At 28.7% G+C, this 27,204-nt stretch overlaps 1 protein-coding gene across 1 annotated transcript in view; it reads right to left on the reverse strand.

Annotated features, from left to right (window-relative positions):
* The window catches only part of LOC100200540 (uncharacterized), a 37,646-nt gene extending 18,121 nt beyond the window's left edge, over positions 1 to 19,525 (reverse strand). Inside the window, exons 1-3 of the mRNA XM_065799716.1 lie at positions 19,223 to 19,525; positions 11,874 to 12,011; positions 439 to 544 (exon numbers count right to left, since the gene is read on the reverse strand). Of these exons, the coding sequence (XP_065655788.1) occupies positions 439 to 544; positions 11,874 to 12,011; positions 19,223 to 19,271 (293 nt within the window). The 5' untranslated portion in view covers positions 19,272 to 19,525. The remainder of the gene's footprint in view (positions 1 to 438; positions 545 to 11,873; positions 12,012 to 19,222) is intronic.
* Between the last annotated feature and the right edge of the window lie 7,679 nt (positions 19,526 to 27,204).

Here is a 27,204-nt window from a genome sequence, read left to right on the forward strand (position 1 = left end):
ACATACCAGTGAAACATTAGCAACTTTTCATAACAATCTATTGCCTTAGCAGCAAGGAATTTTTAATCCAGAACTTTTTAACTAATATGGCTCTATTACAGAAACCACAAATCAACCAAAGCACTACTTAAAAGTTGCATTTGAAGGCCTGTATAATTTAAGTCATATATATTTATATCAGCTTTGCTTATTTTTATTTAGTAAAAATTAAATTTCTTAATTTAATAATAAAAAAAAAGGAATTGTATTAAAATTAATCAAGATATAACTATTTTAAAATTAATAAAGATATAATTAATTACAGATTATTTTTGTTATTTATTTGCTTTAAAAATTTTATTACTATTTGTAAAAGTTGGATTTTCTTGACATTTCAGACAATGCTTTTCTTTTGTTTTAACTAACATCTTTAACTAACACTAAATAAATATTTCTCACCTTTCCTTTTCATCATTATAGATCATGGGCGAAAGAATAGGTGATAAGGCATTTGTGAAGTTGCAAAAATTTTTTGCTTCAGCACCAAGAACCATATCATCTTGATCTATAAAAAGCAAAATATCATAATTAAAAATAGACAAACAATTATTTGACAGTGATAACAATGTCATAATTTAACATAGACAATTACAAAAAAACAGCAACAATTTCTAGGAAAAGTATAAAGTGAATTATTTAAAAATGAAGTCAAATAAAGACAGGCGCCCATTATGAAGTCTTCTCCACTTTAAATCTAATCCAGTGCACAAAAAAGCGCTAGCAGGATGGTCATTTTTAAGTTAGCCTGAGCTATTTAAAAAATTCTTTTTTTTCTGCTTTTTAAATTAAAATAAAAATAGCAAAAAGAATGTTTTGAATAAATACTAGGAAAAAAAAAAAAAAAAAAAAATGGTTAAAAAAAGATTTCATTAAAGTTGAACAAACTAAGAAAATGTTTGGTTGCAATTTAAAGCAAAACACTTTTATTTTTTTTTGGCAAGCGCTTTTTAAAGTGCGAAAGCGCTGGCTAAACAGAGAAGACTGATCATGGATACCTTTTTAAAGTTTTTTATGCCAACAGTGATGTATAGACCACCAGTGATGTATAGATTTTTGGTTGGTTGCCAGGAAAGGGCAACTGAAAGTAATCATTTAGTTAATGTTGGTGGCACGCCAAAATTTTATGTTAGGGGTGGCCATTTAAAAAAAATAATACTTCAAAAAAAAAAAGAACTTTAATAAAAAATCATTTTGATGTAAATTATTCAAATCAAATGCAATAATTATGTACGTAATATTTTTATATTAAAAAATAGGCTTTTCAACAACGGTTCAAAAACGAGTCTTATCTGTAAGTTTATTCATTGGATTACTTCAAATTATGTATGTTATAAAACCATATGCAAGTCATAAAAACAAAGTAGACAAAAACTTACTTTTAAAAACAAAGTAGACAAAATATTATTAAAGCAATTATAATAAAACAGTTAAAATTACGCTCATTAAATATATAATAAAATGTTTTATTAGTTTAAACATTTTTCGACACTTTATAAAAAAAGCAAAGTTAAGAAAATACATTCAAACATGCAATAAAATTTTTTTTATAACTAATTTTTGATTTAGTATTATAAATAAATAAATATAATATTTATTTATATATAATATAATATTTTTATATACTAATTTTTACTTGTCTCCATATGTTATTTTGAAACAAATACATATGTCAATGGTTGGTTAACAAAAATTTATTTTACCCAGATTTAAAGTCACATGATTTGTTTTAACATTTTAAATTTTAAAACATATTTAAATCAATTGTTGAAAACAATCGATTTAAATACATGTTTTTATAATTATCCTTGCATTCTCTATGATTTAACCTATTTTTAAACAAGTTTCATTTTACTGAAAAAGATTTTAGGAGTTTTAGGGTGCAAACTAAATAACGTTAAAAATAAAACTGCTGTTATTCAAACATTTAACTGTCTAAAAATCTTATAACCTTTAAAAAAATTCTAATTTTCTTTATTATTATAACAATTACGGATATTATTTTTTATAATTTTGAAAATTTTTTTTAGCTTTTAAATTCATTCTTACAACAACTTTATTTTAGTTATTTTAATGCTGATAAAAACCAGGAGTTTTTATTAGGCAATGTAACAACAAATAAATTGTGCCTTTTGATAACTTAACTCTATCAAAATAATATTTTAAGTTATCCTTTAAAAAAACTGGTTCTGTGGTGCCACCGGGCAACCATGTCTGTATAACACTGGGCGGCTGATGAGTTCAACAAGTATTATCTAAAAGAAATAAGCAAGTTATAATGTTATTGGAGATCAAGAAATTTTGTGAAACGATTTTGTGTGATACAAGATTTAATAACTTTAAACAAAAACCTAAAGCAATGTATGTTCATTATGCCTGTTACACCTTGTTCATAAATGTCTGCTAATTTATATAAATAATTAATTATAAATGAGTTTCGGAACAAAAATAAAATGATATAAAGAAAACAACAGAATTTAATCCTGAGGCTTAAGTGTAGCAGTTAAGCAAATGATTTGTTTTCTCACACAGAAAGCAAACCATTTGCTTTCTGTGTGAGAGTTCATAAGTTGATACCACCATCAATGCTACTACATTTAACCAGTTTTTCTCTTGAATAGTCTTGATTACAAGGTTTGCTATTCAAAGTTATAAAGCTAACTGAGTTTGAAAAATTAGGTAGCTTCTTTTTATAGCATTGCCCAGGCTAAAGATCCAGGCTAAAGGTCCAGGCTAAAGATCCAGGCTTGATTTTCGGAATGAGTTTTGTTGTACAATGAGAAATAATCATCCAACTGTACTAAAAGTCCAGCTCATCAATTCAAGAGAGAACCAACTTGTTTTATTACAGGTGTCAATACACTGAGGAAAGCAGATATGAATAATGTCAACAAGAAATTCAAAAAGGGTGATAATGTTTGGGTAAAACAAACTCAAGAAACAAAATGTGACCGCCTGTGGATACAAGGTAGCGTGGAAGAAAAATACCTTGTCTTTTGACATTGAAACTCCAAATCCGGTATATCCCATTTCAGGATTCAAATGAATCACTCAACAATATTCTTTATAGACCAGAGGATAAAACTGAAAATGCTAAAGGGAAATATAAAAATGATGTCATTCAAGCTTGGCATAATTCTCAAGAATATAACAAGTAACATGCTCTGGACAAACAGTTAACCCCCCCTCACCTTCATAAAAATTAGACATGTCATTTAACTCACCAAGAGGGCATGTTCTATTGTAATGTTACTGAATTATAATAATACATGTTAGATGTCACATAGATATACATGTTAAAAGTCATACATTGATATATGATTACTGTTTAATGATTATTTTAATGACTATTGTAATTAAAAGTATTATCATGGGAGTTTTAATTTTGTAAATATATATAAGATTTTGTGTAAGAATATTGGTGATTAAAAAAATTCTCAAATTTTAAACATATAAAACAATTATGCAATTATTGCTATATCATTATGATTGTTTTACCGTTATGATTGTTTTACTATTATGGGCAATCCATAATAAGTACTTTTCTATGCACTCTTTTTGATAAATTTCACTTTTAATGAAAAAGTATCAACAACACTTTGATTTCAATTCATATTAACATATTGCTTGCCAAACCACTATATATTAGGAGAATTTCTTCACTTTTATCATCATAAATTTAATCTTAGTAATTACATTTAGTCTTATTAATTACATTTAGTCTTATTAATTACATTTAGTCTTGTTAATTAAATTAATAAGACTAAATGTAATTAAAAATCTTGTTAATTACATTTGCTGTATTTGTAAAAGTAAAGACTTCACTTTTTTCCTGTAGACTCCCATATAAAATGATGTATATGTATCATTTTGAAATTTAACTTGACACAAAATTTTTGTGGTGGCGAAAATCTAAGAAATAAAAAAGTGACAACTTAACTCTTAAATCAAAAAAAATAAAACTTTCAATTAGTATAAATATAGTTCAATTAGTATAAATATTTCAATTTCAATTAGTATAAATAATGCTGTGACTGTATATATACAACAAATGTAATTAACACATTGAAACAGCCTTTCACAAAAACATGTCGCTTTATTTATTTTTTGTGTATAATTCTCAAGAATTTTAAAACTGTTTTGAGAGTTGGTTTATGAGAATTAACTACTTCATCTCACATCTTGTTAGGAGATTTCACTGTGTAACAAAAAGGTTTAATGCTAATTAATGTAACTTTAAATCATTTTATATTTACATCTCTAAAAGTTCAATTTTTGTTATATTTGATGCAGGTAATCTGTGGTGCTTGAACTAGACTGAGCAATGAAAGCCCACAGAGAAATATGAAACATTTCTATTAAAAAAACTTTTTATATAAAAGAGGATAACTAATAAAAACAAAGAGAAATGAACAGATACTCAGAATACACACAGATTTATTTTAAGAAGAAAAAGGTTATACACAATCATAGTCAACAACAATTTATTATTAAAGTATAACTAAAACAAAACAGGACACATAAGTAAGCATAAAACTTCATTCAAGGTATAAGATACAGAAAAAACATATTAAATTATTTAAAAAAATAAGGTACGGAGCGAAAAAACCACATAAGGCACGAAAAAAATAAACAATATGTTAAATAGATTAAAACGAGCTAAAACATTTAAAACTTATACACACACACACACACACACACACACACACACACACACACACACACACACAGATATATATATATATATATATATATATATATATATATATATATATATATATATATATATATATATATATATATATATATATATATATATATATATATATATATATATATATATATATATATATATATATATATATATAATTAAACAACTAGCATGAAAAATTGCCTATGACTTGTTCTTATGTGCTGTAACAAAAAGGTTAATTAGTGTAACTTTAACTCATTTTATATTTGCATCTTTTGAAGTTTAAATTTGTTATAAGCGTATTTTAAAGTTCAAATTGTAATTTAATTTTAATTTAAAATCAAATTAAAAATCATATAAACAAATATAAAATAAATTGCTGATGAAATCTAAGTTCGGTATTTGAAAAAGATTATATTTCTCATAATTTATTTCTAAAAATAATCTTATATACTAGGGTGTCCCATAAGTTCGCGGGCACTTTGCGACAAAACTTTATTTCATTGTAACTTAATATTTATTAACAATTATTCTTCAAAGTAAATTCCATTGCTTTCTACAGCTTTCGTCCATCTTTGCGCCAATTTCTAAATTCCGCGACGATACCATTCCGCCGGTTTGGAGGCGAAAAACTCTCTACACCCATTTTCGACCTCCTCCAAAGAATCGAAGGTCCTACCGAGAAGAAAGTGAGCTATCGAACGGAACAGGTGGTAGTCGGATGGCGCAAGGTCCGGACTGTATGCAGGATGAGGAAGAACTTCAATTCCAGGCAACTCCGAAATTTTTTCCTTGGTGCGAACGGCGGTGTGTGCTGGAGCGTTGTCGTGTAGCAGGAGCGCGCGCTTTCGATTGACCAAAGCAGGATAACGAGCCGAGAGAGCGGCGTAAACACAATCCAGTTGTTCAGTGTAGAGTGCGGCGTTCACTGCAAGACCATTTGGAACAAGCTCAAAGTGAATTATCCCCTCGAAATTCCACCAAACACACAACATGACCTTGTGAACGAACCGATCCTGTTTGGCGACTTGTAGAGCGGGTTGGCCGGGCTGGATCCAAACGTTCGCCTTATTGGCGTTACGGAAGAAGACCCACTTTTCATCTCCAGTAACAACTCGACGCCAGAAACGAAGGTCCTTGGGGTTTTCGAGCAGATGGGTGCAGGTGTCGACGCGTCGTTTTTGCTGCGCAAGCGTCAATTCGTGAGGAACTTCTCGGCAGCGCCTATTGACGAGTCCGATTTGATGGAGGTGGCGATCGATGGTGGACTTGGAAGGGCCGAGCTCTGCCGACAATCTGCGGGTGCTAGTTTGTGGTTGCTGCTCCACCAGCTCGCGCAGCACCTCATTGTTTACTGTCGATGGACGGCCTGACCTGGGTAGATCTGCAAGGCTGGTTTCGCCGTTGTTAAAGCGCTTGAACCATTTGGCGGTTTTCTTGACCATTCCCTCGCCTTCCACATTGCAAATTTCAGCTGCTGCATCTCTTGAACTCAGTCCTTTTTTCCAATAGTGACGCAAAAGTACGCGAATCTCATATTTTTCGTCCGTCATTTTAGAACTAAAAAGACACATTTTTAAATCACAATTACAAAAAGCGATACACCATTTTAAAGAGGAATAAAAATACTACAAAATAATATCAATCATTAATTGATTTGAGTCAAACATCATAAAAAAAATTATGTTTGAAAATATTAGCTTCAAGTGCCCGCGAACTTATGGGACAACCTAGTATAACATTTATTTTTATTTTTATTTCAACTTTTTTTTTATTTACATATTTGAATTCATTCAAATATGTAAATAAAAAAAAATTTGAAATAAAAATAAATGTAAAAATAAAAATAAAAATAAAAAATAAAAATAATTGATAAAATTTCTCTATAAATTGTTTATAATCCATCAAAAATAGTTTATGAACTATTTTTGATGGAATATAAACAATTTATAGAGAAATTTTATCAATTACCAGATAGATATTCATAAACATAACTTACATTCATAAATAAAACTTTCATAATAACTCAACATAAATAAAACAACAATAAAAATAAAAATAATAACAATAAAACAACATAAATAAAACAGTCATAATAACATTACATGATATTGAATCAATAAGAAACAAAAAATTTTAAATCTATTTGTAAATAGAATTTCTATAAATAAACACTTCTCCATCCTTAAAAATGAAAATAAAAAAATTTTATAGTTGCTTTCACATAATTTAATATATAATTTTAATGTAATATAATTGAATGGCTTATTGTGAGCCAACAAAAACAAATATTTGAAAAAAATATTCTTTTAAATTTATACATCATAAAAATACTAATGGATATTATATATTGGACAAAAAAAATAAATAAAAATTGCGTATACTATTTATTATTATAAAAATGATAATAACTAATTTTTGAAAAAAGTGTGGCTTGTCATTGTTTCACAAAAAGCCCTTCAATTCATTACATAATGTTATACATAAAGCTATTATATAATGTATTTCATTAGTAAAGTCATTACGAAAAGTTTTACATAATGTAATTGCAGTATGTGGTGTAGTGATAGAGCGCTCGCCTTATAAGTGAGAAGTTCTGAGTTCGATCCCCATGTTCTTGGTAGTACCGGGCTCAACTTGTTTCTCAGCGCAGCTGCCTTGTTCATCGAGGGTCGTGTTTCAGAGTTATAGAGTTGAGAGAGGGTTGTAACTACAAAACAACCTTCTTGACTGTAGTGGCCTTCTCAGCCTTAGGGAGGTGAATGATAAAAAAAAAAAAAATCATTAAGTAACAAATAAAAGGAAAAAAATTTCTTCTTTAACTAATACTGTAAAAAAAATTTCAAGTCTTTTTATAAAAAAAATATAAAATGATTATTTTATAAATTATTCTTACAAAACTTTTTATAAAACTGCTTTTTTAAAAAATTCAGTTGCAGTTATATGCTTTTTTAATGACCTAATTCTTTCTGAATAAACATCACATAAACCATATCAAAAGATAATTTAAATATCCCAAAAGATTAAAGTTTTTGCTTAACATAAAACTGCTGAATGTGTATGCAAATGGCATTTTGTACAAAATATGAGCAGCAGAACTCTTCTTAACAAGGCCCTTATCTGGTAAAGCATTCCATGGGTTTGCATACCGATTAAGGAGATCTAGAATCACTTTTAGCAAACTCAGCTTGTTATCTAAATTTGTGTCCACTATTTTGATTCTGATTTTCTTGAATATTTAATTGCTTTAAGAATCTGTATCCATTTAAAGGTAGATTTATATTCTCTGTTTTATTGATTACTTTTAAAATTTGTATCAAGTCGCCTCTTTATTGTTGAAAGTTGTGTTAAATTTAAACTCATGAGTCTTTCTTCATATGTCATGTTTCTAAGAGAGCTCATCAATGTACTTCCAAACTAGACATTACTCCTTTAAAGGAAAAAGACCATACAGCGATACAATATTCAAGAAGTGGACAGATTGTATTATAAAAAATCTTAAATATCTTTTTATCAATATAACTTAAGTATTAAATTAAGCTTACAAAGTGATCAATTTGCTTTAGACGCAGAGCTAATTGAATGAAGTTTCACTAAAGATTAGCCAAAAAATTAATATATAGATCTTTCTTATACATAGACTTTTCCGAAGTTATTATATTGTCATTATTCGAATTGGGTGTGAAATACCTTTTGATTGTTTTTTCCAATTGCTTTCTAATGTTGCTATGTCAAAAGTTGTGCTATTTCTGCAAATGTTTCATGCTTTTAAGAGATAACTTTTTTAAGAGATAAGTCTTTGTCTCTGTACTTGTTCCAATATATCTCCTTCAAGGTAAGGAGACCATACAGTAATACTAAATTCAAAATGTGGATGCACAATTTCAGTATAAAAAACCCTTAAGGGATCTTTAACAATCAAGACAAGTTGTGTTCATATTAAAGAAAATGTTTGCGCTACTGAAATCAGATATATTTGGTTTTTAGATTTCAGTAGCACAATGTACTTTTAACAATCAGAATAGTTTTTGTAGTCAGGATAATTTTTAAAATAATGCATTATTTTTTGATTGCGTGATTCTTATACAAGTATTACAGAACATTATTATAGAGTGTTTTAGTTAAGGTGATCAATAAAACTAGGATTTTTACGGCAAACTCTCAAATAAAAAAGAAGACGTTACCCAGGTAAAAAAAACAAACATATAAGAATATATAAAAAAGGAAATAGCTAATATGGTATAAGCTATAAAAATTTGAATTGTGATATAGCTAAAGACATGAAATTAAACTGTTTAAGTTAGGGTTGAAAAAGAAATCATTTTTTTTGGTTTGAAAATTGAAGCCCCAACATCAAATAACCATTTTCCACTTGTAAAATGATTATTTGATGTTGGGGCTTCAATTGTATTACGTATTACATAAGAGTTTTTTTCAATAACAGCATATAATTGCTCGATATTGTCAGCTAAATTCACACTTTATAAGGTTCTCAGTTTTTTTTATATTTCTCTTAACATAACCATGATTAAATAGAATGGTATTTTGATTCCTATTTGAGGTTGAAACTAAATATTTTCACTTTCAACTTGATGTAGAGATCAAGTTACCTTTGTGGATGCACTGAATTGCACAAATTATTTTTTTAAATAATTTAATAATTTTATTATTTCACACTGTTTTTAATAAAGTTTATTCTTAAATACTATTCTACTTTTTTTTGTCTATCAATATTTCAACCATAATTTATCAATGTTTGTCTATATACCACTTTTAATATTCTATATAGAAAGATTAGATTTGCTGTTTATTCAACCTCCATCATCAGTTGTTTATTACCTTTAAATATATGAGCCTGCTAGTTAAAAAAGTTATTGTAATTTATCAGAAGCTGATGAATAAAATGTCAATTATAGTTTCAAAAGCTAAAATTTTTAGATATTTTATGGTTAGGAAACTTAATTTTTAAAAGTATCTTTATGTTTTTAAACAATTACAACTTATATTATAAAGTTACATTAGTTAAATATGCAAACATAGTCCCTCTTTTATATACAACACCAAATAATGGCTTCTTTTTTTTTGTGAAAAAAAAAAACAACAAAAAAACCTTTTGTGTCTTGGATCAAGTAAATTGGCAACTAAACAATACTCTGGACTGTGTAACATTTTTCTACAGCATTCTTAAATTCTTGAAAAGCAACACAGTTTTAATTATTTTTGTGGTAAATAATATGCATGAACTGTTGCAGGAATTAATACATAAAAACATTTTTGTTGCCCTTTGGGGCGATTAATATTGGCAAAGGTAATATAAAATAACTGTAACATTTGAAAAAAATATGAAAACTTATCTTAGCTTATATGGTATTAAAAAAAAAAAAAAAGTATAACAAACATCAATTTTTTTTCAATTCAAGACAGATTTAAATTGTCCAAGCATTATAGCAAGCTTTTATAAAATGTTATATATTTACATTTCCCTAATTACATTAATCTAAAAAATAAAATTCAATCTTTTAAATACCAAAATCTTTATAAAGATATACAGAGTGTGGCAGCAATTTGCGAACTTTTTAGAACATTTTTCAAAATGAATTTTTAAAACACTAAAAAATTATATTCATGGAATATTAATAAAAGAAAAGTTGAAGATAAATACTTTTTCCACCTTAACATTCAAGTCTTCTTTTTTTTTCGATCACTGCCTCATGCCTAGGACAGAAGGACTGGCAGGTGCTTATTATATAGTCACTTAACATTGAGTTCCAAACACGAGTAATTGATGACTTCAGTGACTTGACACTTATGTGGGCCTTTTTGCAGCCCTTACTCTCAACTACGCTCCACACCCTATAGTCAAGGTATTCAGGTCAGAACTGGATGGTGGCCAAAAGTGTTTGGACCAGAAATTGGCCATATTGTCCTGAAGATATTGTTGAACTTTTCTGGACCCATGACAAGGTGCATTGTCCTGTTGAAAAATGTAATTGTTTTCTGGGAATGTCTTCTTCAGTCATGGCACCACATAGTGTTTTAGTAAGCTATTATACACAACAGAGGTAACTTTTTCTTTCTCTTTGATGTAGATTGATGGACATTTCTCTCCATTAGAAGCGATGATTCCTAGCATCATGATGGACTGAGGGTGGTTAATGTGACACACAGGTGGTGCTTTGTCACCCTTCTGCACAATGAATCTGTCATTTTGCCTATTTATCACACAGTCAACACTAAAAAGTTTTTATCTGAGAATACTTTAACTGTTGATGAAGCATGGCTTTTTAGCTGATTAAGAAGCTTCTTTGATTGTTCCAATCGTAAAGTTTTTAGTTTTTCTGTTAAAAGTTGACATGAAGGTCGGGCCACACTGACTTTTCCAAGTGTTTTTAGAGTTCTTCTGACTGTCTTTTCATCAACATTGAACAATATTGTTGTCTTTCTGATGGATACAGTAGGATTCTTTTCAACATGTTTTTAAGCTTTTCTGTGAACTTTTTATCAACATTTTTATTCACTGGAGAAGGCATTTAGGCTCTTTCAGCACTGCCACATTTAACTACTTTGTAAAATGTAGTTTTAAATACTCCAGAAACACGAATTACTTCACATGCAGACAAACTCGCGTGAATCAAATTTAAAACTTCAGTTCTTTTGGCTTCCATTGTAAAACTTTTAACTAAAATGTGTTTTATTTACTATTTTATTAAAATCTAAGATGGTCATCGAACATTAATCAACAAAAACAATTTGCAGAAGTATTTTATTTACATCACAAAACCTAGCTGAAAATTAGTTCCCAAATCGCTGCTGTACCCTGTATTCAAAACAAATTGGGCTAATAAAACCAAATACATTGTTTTTTTAAATGTATTGTAAATATTTTTGGTATTTAGTAAAAAATGATTTGCTGATTGTAAGAGATAAAAAACTTGCATATCTTTAAAAAAAAATTTTGTTTTATAAATTAATATTTTACCCTGAAGCAATATTAAAAATTTTAAATATAAAATCTTGGATAAGAGACACTAGATAGAGTATTATTATGTATTACTGTTGTTAGTAAAACTTTTAAGAACTCAGCATATAACAAAATGCAATACTTTTTAATAATTCTGAGCTGAGATTTCAAACTGCAAATTACCTTCTGGAGACAACAGATATAAGTCATTTTCGCTTTTTGTTGAAGAGCTGGCATTGCTTGCACGGGAATGAGAAAAATCAGCACGAAGCTGTTTTAACCAGTATTTTACATGACTGTCACTTTCATAGGAATATGGATCTATAAGCAAAAATATTGTTAGAAATAAGATATCATTAATATCATGTAATAAATTCTAAATTTTATTTTATTCAAAATTTAAATAAGGGTTTGTTTTATCTTTTTTTTTAATAATTTTATTTAAATCTTAAAATAATTAAAAAAAAGTGGTAAAACGAACATTTTATTTAATTTCTAAATAAAATATTCATTTTTCCACTTTTATTTTAATTATTTTATTTAAAATTTAAATATAGAATAAGGTCAGCAAAAAATTGTTGACCTCAGGCACTTTCAGGTCACAAATAGGTTGGCATAATTGAATGCCTGCCCTAATTCATAGGGCTGTATATTAAGGCGGGTCATACTTTTTTTTTTTGTGGCTATAGCATAAAAAGTTGTTCTATTGGTCCAAAATCTAGGGACCATAAGATTTTTTAAATTTTACGCTCAGTAAGTACTTGCAACTTGTAGTTGAAAATGTGGAAATAATGTGAAAACGTATATCAATTTTATAAAGGCATATTCTTATTAGTGTTCACTGCGTTTAGTTTATATTACATTCGCTGGTACATGAAATGAGATTAGATAAGTCTAAGTAACCATAAATTAATCATACATTACCTTAACTCAACCAAAAGTAATCCTAGCATATCGTAAATTTACCCTCATCAAACCCTGTATTACAGTAATATATGTGTTTAACATGTTCTGTTTTATATTTTAGATTGTTTAAAAAAAGTGGTAATTGATTCTTGCTACAACAGGGTTTATTTCAATCAGTTGTTTATAATCAATCTTTTCTAATTGTTATATGATATTGTTTGGACAAGTTGGTTTCCATTGTATTGAGTATTAATAAATGGCGTCCGTCAGCACAAGACTTGGGACTAAACACTCAGTTCTGGGGCAGCCTGCAGTTATAAAAAAAAATCAACTTCCTACATCTAGTGATGTTTACAGACTGTATGACTACTACTTAAAGCACAATAAATATGATTGTATGCAGAAGAGAGTGACAGCTGTAGCACATGAAGTTGTAAGTATCTACAACACTGCGAGTATCCCAGTAATTGACACAAAGAGTGTAGTCAATCGTATAAAGAAATTGATTGATAAAGTTAAGGGTCTTGCTAAATATCCCAGTTCTAAGAAGACATCCATCAACTACCAAGACTGTTTGAAATCATTACAAACTGTATTTGATATATGTACTCGTAAATGTGTTGACAGCGGTATACAAGAGAATTCACAATGTATTTGTCCACTGTCGCATAAAATACCTCCAACAGAATGGTCTTTCTGGTTGGACCAAAAAACTGAAAGGAAAATGTATATAAGTGCTATAGATATAAAAGCTACAGGTATGTTGCAGAAGAAAGAAATGAGAGCAGTCAAACGTTTAAAATTTGAGCGCAATCAGAAAATAAAATATGAGACAAAAATAAATTATATCTACAACAACATGAGTGATGATGCTGATGATGATGGTGGTGAGGACGTAGAACTTCAACTAAACATGGGTGATGAAGTTCTTGATTATGAAATTTCCAGTGGTGAATCTGATGATGGTGTTGCAGCACCCAGAAACATGAAACAATATCCGGAGTTGTGCAAAGCTTTGGACAGATGCAAGATTAGTAACAGAGAAGCTTGTCTTGTAGTGAATGCAGTGCTAAAAGATATGAAGCTATTGTCGGCAGAAACTGCAATAGATCCTGCAAAACTTAGACGTCAGAGAGGTCTTTGGCGGCAGAAACAAGTTTCTAAGCATGCTGCCGAGATGCAAGAACTAATTTGTATTGGATTTGATGGGAAGAAAGACTTAACTTTTGTTGAGAAGTCTGGTATACGTAGAAGCATAAAGGAAGAACATTATGTTATTGTATCATTTCCAAACAATAACTACATTAATCATGTAATGCCAGAAACAGGTAAAGCAGTTGACGTTGCAAATGAGATATTGTCGATAATTGCAAATACAAATTCAGCAAGTACGCTACTAGCAGCTGTTTGCGACGGTACAGTAACCAATACAGGCAAACGAAATGGTGTGATTCGAAAATTAGAGAAAGGCGTTGCAAAACCACTGCAATGGCTTGTTTGCCTGTTGCATGCTAATGAACTACCATTTCGGAAATAATTTTCTGCTATTGATGGAGGATGTACAAGAGGTCCTAGTAGTTCCAGTGGTGTAATTATGAGTGCGCTAGACTTTGACCCCAAGGATTTACCAATTTCAAAGTTTAAAGCTATGTTAGGAAAAGTGGATGAGATTAATGATGAGGTTAAGAACAGTCTAAGTACAGATCAAATATATCTTCTTAGAGCATGCTTAGCAGTGCAGCAAGGTTATACAAATAGTGATGAAAATAGGTCTTAACAGAACGCAATGCCAGGAAATTTAAACCATGCTAGGTGGCTGACAAAAGCCAACAGAATTTTGAGATTGTATATGTCAAAAGAAGTCTGTTCCCCATCACTATACAAAACTGTACGCTTTATAGTAAATGTTTACGCTCCTTCATGGTTCAATATCAAGAGTCATCCTTCTTGCGCTGATGGTGCAAAGAACTTTTTTTACTTGCTGAAGCAGTGTCATGAGCTTGGAGCAGAAGATTGGAAAATATTAGAGCCTGTGTTGCAGAACAACAACTACTTTGCCCACTCCGAAAACATTCTTCTTTCTGGTGTTTGTGACAATGATGATTCTGTGCGACATTTCTGTTGTGAAAAAATAATTAATTTGAGAAATACTTCGTGTAGTTCTTCTGTGCGTGTTTTTGATAAGTCAAGTATCAAGCTAAACGCCAATGCTTTGACTTATGTTGATATGATTGACTGGACTACAAGCTAACCTCACACCACCACCGTTGCTAGCAGCTATTGAAAGTGAAAAACTTCAACACTGTCAGTTTGATTTCATTTTTGGTATACCCTGTCACTCTCAGGCAGTTAAGCGTGCTATCCAAGATATCTCTGCAGCAAGCTCAACCATTTTTGGGCATGAATCGCGACATGGAATGATTTTACAGTGTACTGCATCAAGAACAGAACTACCTAGTGTTAGCTGTAAATCAGACTTTTTGTAAATTACGTTTGATTATATTGTTTCATTGAACTAATAATATCTAGAACTTCACCATTCAAGTGAATTTTATGTTTCGACGTCGATAACACCCCCTTATTGTTGACAGGGCCGCAATTAAGGGGGTGCATCTTTTTTTTTAACTTTTTTTATAGTAAGCAAAAAATGCTTATAAAACCCCCCAAAAAATACTTTTTTGCGCTAGCCATGGATATGGCCTCTGTATCATATTAAGTGCTTGATGAATTTCTTATATTTTTAGCTATAAGCCATTAAAGGGTAAATCTTTGCAGTAAAGTTGCAAGTACAAGACACCTGTTGTTTTAAATGTTTTTGGCCTTTTTACAATAAGTAGCACCTAGAGCAACTTTTTAGACCATAGCCAGGTTAGCAACTCTAAAAAAAAAAGTATGACCCGCCCTACTGTATATATATATATACATATATATTTGTGTGTGTGTGTGTGTGTGTGTGTGTGTGTGTGTGTGTGTGTGTGTGTGTGTGTGTGTGTGTGTGTGTGTGTGTGTGTGTGTGTGTGGTATATATTCAGCAGATAATATAGGGTTATCATTTTTTTCTAATTCTGATGTGTTTGTGTATGTGTGTGTTATATTAAGATAATATTAGGTAAACAAATAATGCCAGCAGCCTGTAACGCCAATCCATTTCTCAACATCGGCTCAACAAATATTCAATTAAGTCCAATGATATAATATAACTAGATGCATGACAAAATGCACTTAAAAATGACAATAAAAAAGGGCATTGACAATTATAGCTATAAAAAAGCCTGATAGAAAAAAGGATTAATTTTTATTTTCTTAAAGATAAGATGCAGGCTTGGACAGGAATGCGTGCAATTGAGCGTTATTGCTGACCACGCAAATGATTTTATTTTTTGACATCTTGACTTGACTGTTTAGATGCTTAATTGACTTTTAAATATTTTAGACATGTGCTGAAAAAAGAAATGCTAGCCAAACTTAAATTAGGAAGATAATTTAAAAAAATATATGAAAAACAATTCCTTACAAAAAACATAATATACAAGCACTAAAATAAAACTCAGAAAATTCAAACTCTAAGCAAAAATTACTTTTTGTTATGTTTTTAATTGCATTTAAAATAAATTACTTAAAAACTTATCTTTTGAAACATTTTATTAAAGTTACACAAAACGCTTTTACAAATTACTACTTGTTTAATGAATGAACAAATTTTATTAAAATTATTTAAGTGTTATATATATTGTTTTTAAATTGTATAAACATTTCTTTTATCTAAAAAGTTGCAGAAAAGAAAAAAGTAAAAAAAAAAAAAAAAAATACTGTTTAAAAAAATACCTTTGTTTAAATAGTAATTTTTAATCATTTTATGCTCTGATTAGTTAGTCAAGTTAAAAAAAAAGAAGGTATAAACAATACTTTGAAAAAAAGAAACAAAAAAAAAAACAAAAAAAAGTAATTTTACCATTCCATTGCAATGGAAGATTTAATTTAACATTGCAGAACATAACTTAAGAAAAGAGTTTCTGAAAAAAAGAGATAATCCAAACAAAGAAATTCCACAAAAGAAAAACAAATTTGTCAGCACTAACTGCTATAGAATAAGTGGTACTGAGATTAGGAAAATGAAAATTGTCCAATAGCAACATATCCATACTTATTTCTGTACACGCTAATAAATACTGCAATTAACATTTACACAATAAAAACAGTTCACCAAACCATTTGACATATTGTTCCACAGCATAATTACTGGGTAATACTATGTTATTCCAAATCCTCAACATCTTCCAAATCTTCTACATCAAAACAACATTGTCTTAATCTCTTGCGAAAAATATTTTCAAATGAAAATAATTCTGATAAAAAAATGATGTTAGCAGATATTGTTATCAATTCAAACTGATATATCAACAATATTAATAAATTCATAAAATTGTCTAAATATGTTAATATCAACACCAATGCTATTACATCGTCAATATGTTTTTGCGAATGGTGCTGGTTACAAATTGAAAAGAAACCAAATCAATCAGTGTACACAAGATCCATCCATGTGTACTACATAACTGCACACCACCATTTGTTATATCACTCAATTTTACTTTCAGACAATCCTTAATGTCAGGTATGATACTTGTGGGAGTCCAGTGGAACTTGAAAATCACTTCAATTTTTGAAAAAGCAGCAAGCTTGAGAGTTCTTATTTCTGACCAGTCTGCCTTCAGTACCATGCAAAGTAATGGAAACAATAATTCATAAAAATATTATGGCTCATTGCATGGTAAATAGCCTACTTTCCAAGTACCAACATGGTTTTATTAGTAAAAAGGGATGTTTGACCAATCTCTTTGAAGCTTGTGATATACTTACGGAAGCTATGTTTCAAAGCTGCAGAGCTGATGTTATCTACACCATTTGATAAGGCATTTGATAAGGTTCCACATAAATGTCTTCTACACAAATTAAAAGCATACGATATTCACAACAAGCTGCTTATTTAAATTGAAATATGGATCAAAGATCATAAACAACAGGTTGTGCTAGAAGAACACAATTCTGAATATGAGAACATTACGAGTAGAGTTTTTCAAGAATCTGTCTCAGGGCCACTAATTTTTGTCTTATTTATAAACAATCCTCCTGGTATTAAAATTTGCTATACGCTGACAACAGCAAAATTCTCAGGATCATAAATTCTGAATCAGACATAACAACATTCCAGGCAGACATTGACAGTGCAGTTATATGGTCAAACACTTGGCTCATGTACTTTAATGTTAAGTAATGCATGTAGGTTGTCCTAAAAAACGTTCAACACAAGTACTCCATGGAAACCATTAAAGGCATACATCACACACTTGCAACTACAACTATTGAATGTGATCTTGATGTTCATCTTTCAAATGACCTGAAAGTCAGAGCATCCTGAAAAAGTAATGTCCACAGCCAATCACAAGTTAGGAAAGCTTAAAAATGCTTTCCACTGCAAAAGCTTAACTTTGTGGCACACACTTTATATAATGTATGTCCAGTCACCCGCAGTGCAACCAGGAAAAAACTGGAGTTTACACCACTTTAAACTTTATAAACTTTATCAAAAACTTTAAATATATATCAGGGCCAATGACATGGGTTTCAAAGTGGAGGGGCAAAATCATTAGTTTAAAATCCTCTATATCTAGAATTTTCTTTAAAAATGAGCTTCTTAGTGCATACTTTGTTTAACTCCACTTTTTGAAAAATTTCAAATTCAAGCGTCAGCGTATTCAATTTTGTCAGAGATTTTTGCATTTTTAATAAATTTCCCAAATAATAAAAATTAGGTTCATTAAACTACAATTTTTTTTATATCATAACAGGAATTTTAAAAATCAATGTATATCATTTCATCGCTTTTCTCCACTTTTATTTTTATGGAGTTAATCAAAGAATGCACTGAGAGGCTTATATATATATATATATATATATATATATATATATATATATATATATATATATATATATATATATATATATATATATATATATATATATAAATATATGTGATGTCATAAAGTGTGACGTCATACTATAAGTGTGACGTCATACTAACGTCTGTATCTGTATCTGAATCTGTATCTGAACGTCTGTATCTGTATCTGAAAGTGTGACATCATACTGACGTCATACACTTTAGTATGACGTCATACTAAAGTGTGATGTCATACTAAAGTGTGACGTCATACTAAAGTGTGATGTCATACTAAAGTGTGACGTCATACTAAAGTGTGATGTCATACTGAAATAGCCTGATGAAGGGTGCTTCAGTACATGCATCAACTGAAAAATAGCCTGACTCATATCGACTACGGGTTTGGGATGGGGCAGCAATCTTTGCATTCATTATTCTTTGTTTTCTTCTTCTTTTTTAAAAAGCCATATTGATTTAGATATGGCTTTTTAGCAAAAAAAGTGAGCAAATGCTCAAATAAATATGCTATAATATATATATATATATATATATATATATATATATATATATATATATATATATATATATATATATAAATATAAATATAAACATGTATATATAGCAGTAAAATATCATAGTCAAAGCAAGATTAAAAATATTTATTTTCTGATAGTTTAATTTTTACCTTCTATTTGAGGAAAAATATGCAAGGGTGAAGGTCCAAGTAATGCCATGAGTACTTATCATAGTGATGAAACTTGTCATTTAAACATATTCTTGTAAAAAATTAATATGTACCCTGTAATTAAGTATATGTAACTTTATACTAAAAACAAGAAATGATATAAAAGTATAAGATATATACGAAAAAAATCAGCTGATTGGGCACAAAAAAGCAATAAACACAAAAAAAACCCCAGCAAACTTGCAAATCAAAAAGATATTAATTATGAAACTTGTCTTGCATAAAACAAAAAAAAAAAAAAAAGGTTTCACACTTTTTAAACCTAAAAAATTTAACCAGGTTAACTAACATTATATAAATTGACTATTTCATTTTACCTGCAAACAAACTTTGAAGCTAATTATATTACAAAGAGAATTTTATTATAAACAAATAAGCTGCAATCACTAAATATTAATTCAAAAATGAATTCAAAAATGGGTAGGACAAATTCTTCTAATAGTCATGTGCTAAAGGCTGACAGACATCATAAAAAATCATTTTCATAGTAACTTACTATATTTTTAGGTATTTATATATATACAGTGGTTTGCCATCACATTAGGCCCACACATTTTGATTATATCACATTAAGACCACACACTTTTATCATATGTGAATTTAAGTCATATATGCTGACTATCAGCAAGCACCTGTCAAAGTGAATCCGTTGCATTTTTGAAAATTTATTTATATTTTTAAAAAGTTATTTTTATTTGCTAGTATGAATGAAATTTTAATGTCATTTAGTTTAATTTAAAATTTAATTCATTTGATTTTTTTGTAAACTCAATGAAAATCAGTAAGTGGATATCTTTATATAAAAGATTTTTATTTTTAATATTTATGTAAAGATACCAAAAAAAGGAAAAAATATTATACTACTCCGACAAAAACTAGTGAAATCAGATGCCTTTTACAGAATACGGAACATTCCACAGCAAAAAAATGCACAAATTGTAAAAGTTTCTCACCAAACCATAATGCAAGTTAAAAAAAAATTGATACTGAAGAAGAATTTGGTCCATAAAGACCACCCTCTAACTGTAAAGCAACATCAAGAGTATACTGTATCATCCTGAATATTAACCTTGAGAACATAAAAAAGTAATTAAAAGTATTACTAAGCTTATCCATGAAGCTGGTGTTGTTGTGTCAGACATGACTATTCACAGAAGGCTGAAAGAGGTGGGATCAATGTATCAATGTCTGGTCAAGAAACCAAAACTAACTACTTCAATTATAAAAAATGGTTGAAACAATAAAATGGAACCAGTATAAAGAAGTTCTGAAAAATTAATTGCTTTTCTAAATGGAAGAATGGTCAAAAAATACCAAAGATCTTATATTTATTCAAGAGGGTGCTACTTGAATTTTCACAAGATTAGGTAATCTTAACTCCATTTTTGCAAGATTAGGTAATCTTAACTCCACAAAGATTTTAGGAGCTAGTTAAGAGAGAGAGATTAGAAAATTAAGAAAATAAGTTACAACAAGCAAAGTCTTATGGTAAATATTATTAAGATCGGGCACAAAAACCCTGAGTTGACACAAACTATATAAAAAATTAATTTTTTTTATATCATAACAGGAATTTTAAAAATATATAAACTATATAAAAAATTGATTGCAAGCATGCTACACCAAATTGATGCAGTTATTGCAAATAAAGAAAGTTTTACAAAATATTAATGCCTTTAATATATATATTATTGTAATAACCAATTAATAGTCAAAATGTTCAAACTTTTTGTTTATATTTTATTTAATAAATTATCAAACAATTTGTCAATGAAAGTACATGTACGATTTAAATTGTACCATGAACTATCTTTTTGCTTCAAAGTTTATTTTTACAGGATATTTACTGAAAAATACCATTGGTCCTATTGTGATGACCATCCACTGTATGTATATATGTATGTATGTATGTATGTATGTATGTATGTATGTATGTATGTATGTATGTATGTATGTATGTATGCATGCATGTATGCCCAAACCAAAACCTTTAGTTGATGTAGCAGCATTCCTTGCATGTTTTAACTATTTCTAATTCAATGAAGTAGCACTCCTCACATGTTCTACCTATTTGTCAGTCATACTGACAATGTTTCCAATTAGTAGAAAATTATTTTATATTAAATTTTATTTTTGTGAATCTTTTATTAAAAATCTATACAAAGTGCTATAATTTAGATAATAGAAACAACGTTATAACATCAAATAATTTAACTCAAAATATTTTGTAACATTGCATTGTAACAAATGCTGGTTTCTGTTATCTTTATTGTTTAAAAATGTGGTAATGTAATTTAAATGAAAACTTCAAGTTAATGTTGATTGTAGAACTTGATAATGCCTTAAAAGGTTTTTTCGCTAAAGCAAATTTTTAGTGTTGAGGGCAATGAACATTTCATTGGTCTTATAGAATTGATTGCCATAATGTACCTTTTTTTAAAAGAACATATTAAGAAATATGGTTACACTTTTAAGAGTGCTGATCTTAATCAATGCTTCTAACATGAGTGGAAAGTACAAATAAATGCCGAAAATTATTTTATTTATAGAATTATATATAAAATTATTTTATTTATAGAAAAAAACAGCTTGTCTTTGATAAAAGTTTTACAAATTTACAAATTGGTAAAACTATTATCAAAGACAAGATGGAGTACAATTCTGTCAAGATAACAAAGAATGATCGTGAAAACATAATGGATACATTAACAAGTATATTTCACAACAGTATTTTTACAGCAACAAGAGCAGAGGCGCAAAAATTCATTCAAAAATGGAGAAATTTGAGTTTGAGCTGCAAATGGTGCTTTAAAACAAAATTTCAGATAAAATGAACGCAGTCTCCAAAATTGGGCAGATTATTCCATAAGTAGACCATTTGTGAAAAAATTGTATCTATGAGCATTTTTGCAGAACAGCTTTTTCAATTTAAATTTGTGTTGTCTCAGACGAGGCCCTCTTGTGACTCGGTGTAATTGTAAACCCAATTGATTTTATTGTAGCTATATTGAATTTTATATTGCAGGATTAAATCACCACATATTCGACGCTCTTCTAGAGTTGTTAGGTACATGACCTCTAATCTTCTTTCATATGGCAATTTCTTCAATGCGGTTGCTATCTTAGTGACTCTTTGGACTTTTTCAATTTTATTGATGTCTTGTCTTAAGTTAAGACACCAAGCTTGAATAGCAAATTCCAGATGTGGACGAATGAAAGTTGTATACAACTTTTTTACCGTATTGTTATCAAAATATCTTAATGTCCATTTTATAATGTCTTGCATCATATTTGCTTTACAAGCAGCTGAATTAACTTGAGTTTGTCATTTTAGATCTGATTGTACCACTATGCCTAGGTCTCTTTCATCTTCCGTACTAGATATGGTATGGTAGTGTCCTGTGTCAATATCATACATTATATACACTCTATTTGGATTATTTTTGCCCATATGTATACCCCTTACATTTTTCATAATTCAATTTTGTTAACCAAGTTAACCATGCCATGATTTTGTTTATATCTAATTGTAATTTCTCATTGTCACTTGCATTCTTTATGATGCTTATGATTTTACTATCATCGACATATAGTTTTATATTGTTATTGACCTGATCCAGTAGATCGTTGATAAATATTAGGAACAGTAACAGTAACCATTTTGATGTACAATCTCTGAAAACAACTCTCTGTTTTCTATTGCTTAAATACTCTTCAATCCATTTCAGAACATTGCCAACGATACTGTATAATTTTAATTTGTTGATCAAACATGATTGTGGCACTTTAGTAAAGGCTTTGGCAAAATCCAGATACAGAATATTGATTGTATAACCAGTTTCTGAAGCATTTTTTATAATGTCTTAAGTTTCTAATAAGTTACTTTATTCTTAAGAAAATTTTTAAAAACATTTAAAGTAAACTAATTTGTAAGTAAAGCAGAAGTAGCATATAAAACTAACAACATTAAAAACATTAGGAATGACATTATTAGTGAAACTTAGTAAACTTTAATTATGCAATCTTAACTGAGGCATTCAATATAATTAGTAATTAACAAAGGAATTGATGTACCTATAAAGACATGATGCCAAATAGCATTATACATACAACTTTAGGTCTTGATTAATTAAAAATTTAAATATTTAAGTAAATACAGCTTAAGCAAATTTTTGTTTATCAATAAAATTTCCTCATATAAATTATTTTATCTAGTAAGATATCTTATATATAAATTTACCATATATACAGCAAACTTATAAGATAAGTGCATCAGTAATAAAGATTTATTTTTGATAAGATATCTCTTTTATATATATTATTACATATTATTATTAAATAAAAATATACTGGTAAATATTATTATTATTACATATATTGTTACATAAAAATATACTGGTAAATATATTGTCATTGTTGCTGTTGTTGTTTTTGTTTTAAATAATCTTTTTTACGTCCTTGTGTATTTAAGCATAAGTTCGTTGGCCTAATGTTGTTGCAACGTCACTATAATTTGGAATTTGCGTAGATAATAGTCAATAAAAAAAATTTGTTTTTATGATTATGATAAGAATTAATGAGAATGAGAATTAGAATGAGAAAATTAATAAATCCCGCTATACTTTTTTCATATCGGAAAAAAATTTCCAAAATTTACTTTATTAGTTACTATCACTTTGTGTCAACTTCCTCCTCCCCCTAACACACACGAATGAACAAAAAACTGATCTTCCTTTTTTTCAAAATGCTAAATTAATTTGAGTTCATTATTTTGCAATCCAAATCAATAAATGCAACAACATATCACCAACAAGTCAAAATGCTAACTAATGAAAAACTTCAAGTAAATTATAAAGCGACGGAAAGTAACAAAAAGAACTCCACATATTGTTTATTTTACGGAAAAACCAAACAAATCTAACTCTTTTACAAAAGCTCCTTTACTTTAATCAAGCTCTTTCACAAAAACATCAAAAGCAGAAATCTTATTTAACTAAATTAAAAATCAATTAAATTCAGAAATTAAAAAAAAAATTAGGACGCGTCACCGTAAAAACACCTTTTACGGATGAAACCTAATTACGAACGGTTTTATAAAAAGTTACGGATCTTTCATATTATATCAAACTTATAATTTTTTTTTTAATATAATACAAGACAAATCAAACAATAAAAAAAAATTAGAAATTTTTTTTGCAGTTGTGTTAGCTTTCAACTTGAAATCTAACAAAATTAAATTAATAAAAAAAAAGAGAAAAAAAGCAAGCTTTATTGTGCAAGTAAAATAAAAATTGTATAAGTACTAATTTGTGCTAAATTTGACGCTGATTAATATTATGAAAAAAAATTTGCAACATTATTATTATTTCAAAAAACAAATTCAAAATAAGACAGAAACAAGCACACACACACAAAAAAGACGCCTAATATAAAAATACAGGTAAGGGGTCATCCATAAATTACGTCACACTTTAGGGGAGGAAGGAAGGGGTTGGCAGTTTTGTGACGATTTGTTACGAGGGGAAGGGGTCTCAATATTGTGTCGCAACTTTTTTTCTTTCTTTTTAAGTTTCAAATATAAAAAAGACTTTCTTTTAATTAAAAGAGTATCTGACCAAGCCAAAACCCTCATTTGATGTATCTACATGTTGATTGTAAAAAAAAACTACGCCTAAATCTTATTTAGTCGATGTGTTCACTCCGTTAACGGAGTTGTTACAGCCTGTTAACGGACTGTTACGGCTGTAACAGTCTATGAGCAGTGCACATTCTGCGCTTTGACTGTATATGATAAGAACATTATTTATTTAGTGCAAAAAAGTGTGCAGCAACAAAAAAACAACCTTTGTGCACTAACTAGAAAAAAAAATAAAAAAATAATGAACCTTGCCATCGGTTAACGAAATTTAACTGTTAATAAAAGGCGAACCTTCCCATCGGTTTACGAGCCCGAGGCAGTATCCACTAGACCACGCTATTGTTTCAAGATATGAGAAAATTGTATTTATAAAGTAACATTTTTGCATCTACATATTATATTGTATTATTATGTATTTTATATATATATATATATATATATATATATATATATATATATATATATATATATATATATATATATATATATATATATATATATATATATATATACAATATTTTGAATGTATTATATATCGGAAGAATAGTTTTTTAAATTGGTATTATGTTTAGGATAGCGATGTTAGTTTGTACAATTTTACACGGAATTGTTGGGATGAAAAAAAAAAACATTAAGCAGACTGAAAAGTACTAATTAATTAACTTAAAGAAGCCTAGAAATTATAGATATTATTATATTTAAAATCGTTTTGTATTTTGTAAAATTTTGTTGGGGGATGGGGGAAGGGGAATTGTTGAGTAATACTAGGGGGGGGGGGGTAGGGATCAATAAAGTGTTACGTAGCGTTACGAAAGAGGGGAGGGGGGGGAGGGTAAGGGTCTAAAAATGTCAAAAACTGCGAGACGTAATTTATGGACGACCCCTAATTATTATTTATTCACGCATAATCTTGTGTATGTAAATGTGTAAACTAGAGTTAAAAGTTAGAAACAGTTAAAAAAGTTAAAAAAAGTTTTAACATTTAAAAAATCAGGAAAACATATTAATCAATCAGTTTTAATGTTACTCAAAAAACGACTTACACATGAATCGACTTACAAACAATCAGCTACTTTTTACTAAGTTTAAAATTTTAACAGTGTATGTTTGCAATTTTACTAATAAATCTTTTTTGTCACAGAATATAGTAAGAATTAGCAATCAATTAGCAAAACCTAGAAAACCATTTTCGAGATTTTGCAAAACGGGTTTCAATTGATAGAAAGCAAATTTTTAATAAACTATGCAGTACTTCATTATTCATCTTCAGTACAGACTAAGATGAACTTGGGTCCTAGGCACTAAATCGTATGAGGGCTTTTTTTTAGATTAAAAAAACTTATTGTTGCGAAAATATTAAGCATATCTTTTATCGGCAAAACCATTTATGATATCATCAAATTAGCTCTTGCAAAGAATAACTAGTTCGACAGTATCAAGCTCAATGTGTCGAATCTCTTCTGAAGCGTTTTCCTTATTTGCTAACTTTAAATTCCTAATATTTTTAAAAACGAGCGCCTCAAAAACAACCCATTAAACACAAAAACGTCTATTAAACGTCAGAGCAACTTTTAAACAACGCGTTTAGATTTTTTTTATTTTTTTATTTAGGTTACTTAGGTGCTCCCAGAAGTCCTTACGGTCTTATCACGGAGCACTGCAGAAGATTTAGTCAACTATCCGTTTAGAATGAAATCCAGATTAAAGTTTAGAACAAACGTTCATAAAATTATTTTTAAACGTCTTTTTGACGTCTATTATAGGGTTATTATACATATATAAAACGTTTGGACTTTACGTCTAATTTACGTTTAGATCTATTTACATAAATATAAAAAGAGTTTATATTTAGTCTAATTTTCGTGTAGATCTAGTCATATAAACGTATAAAAACGTATATAAAACGTTTAGATTATATATATATATATATATATATATATATATATATATATATATATATATATATATATATATATATATATGTATATATATATATATATATATATATATATATATATATATATATATACATATATATATATATATATATATATATATATATATATATATATATATATATATATATATATATATATATATATATCAACCCTCGGAATTAGAAAAAATAAGGTCGGAAATAATTTGTCGACCTCAATCTTTTAGAGGTTGGCATCAGGTCGACAAAAAAAAGGCCTTATCATAAAACATAGAAACGAGGTCGACAATTTTTTGCCGATCTCAAGCACTTAGGTCAACCCTAATTCCAATAATATATACATTATCT

This window comes from Hydra vulgaris, chromosome 06 (assembly GCF_038396675.1).
Source record: "Hydra vulgaris chromosome 06, alternate assembly HydraT2T_AEP".
Lineage (NCBI taxonomy): Eukaryota > Metazoa > Cnidaria > Hydrozoa > Anthoathecata > Hydridae > Hydra > Hydra vulgaris.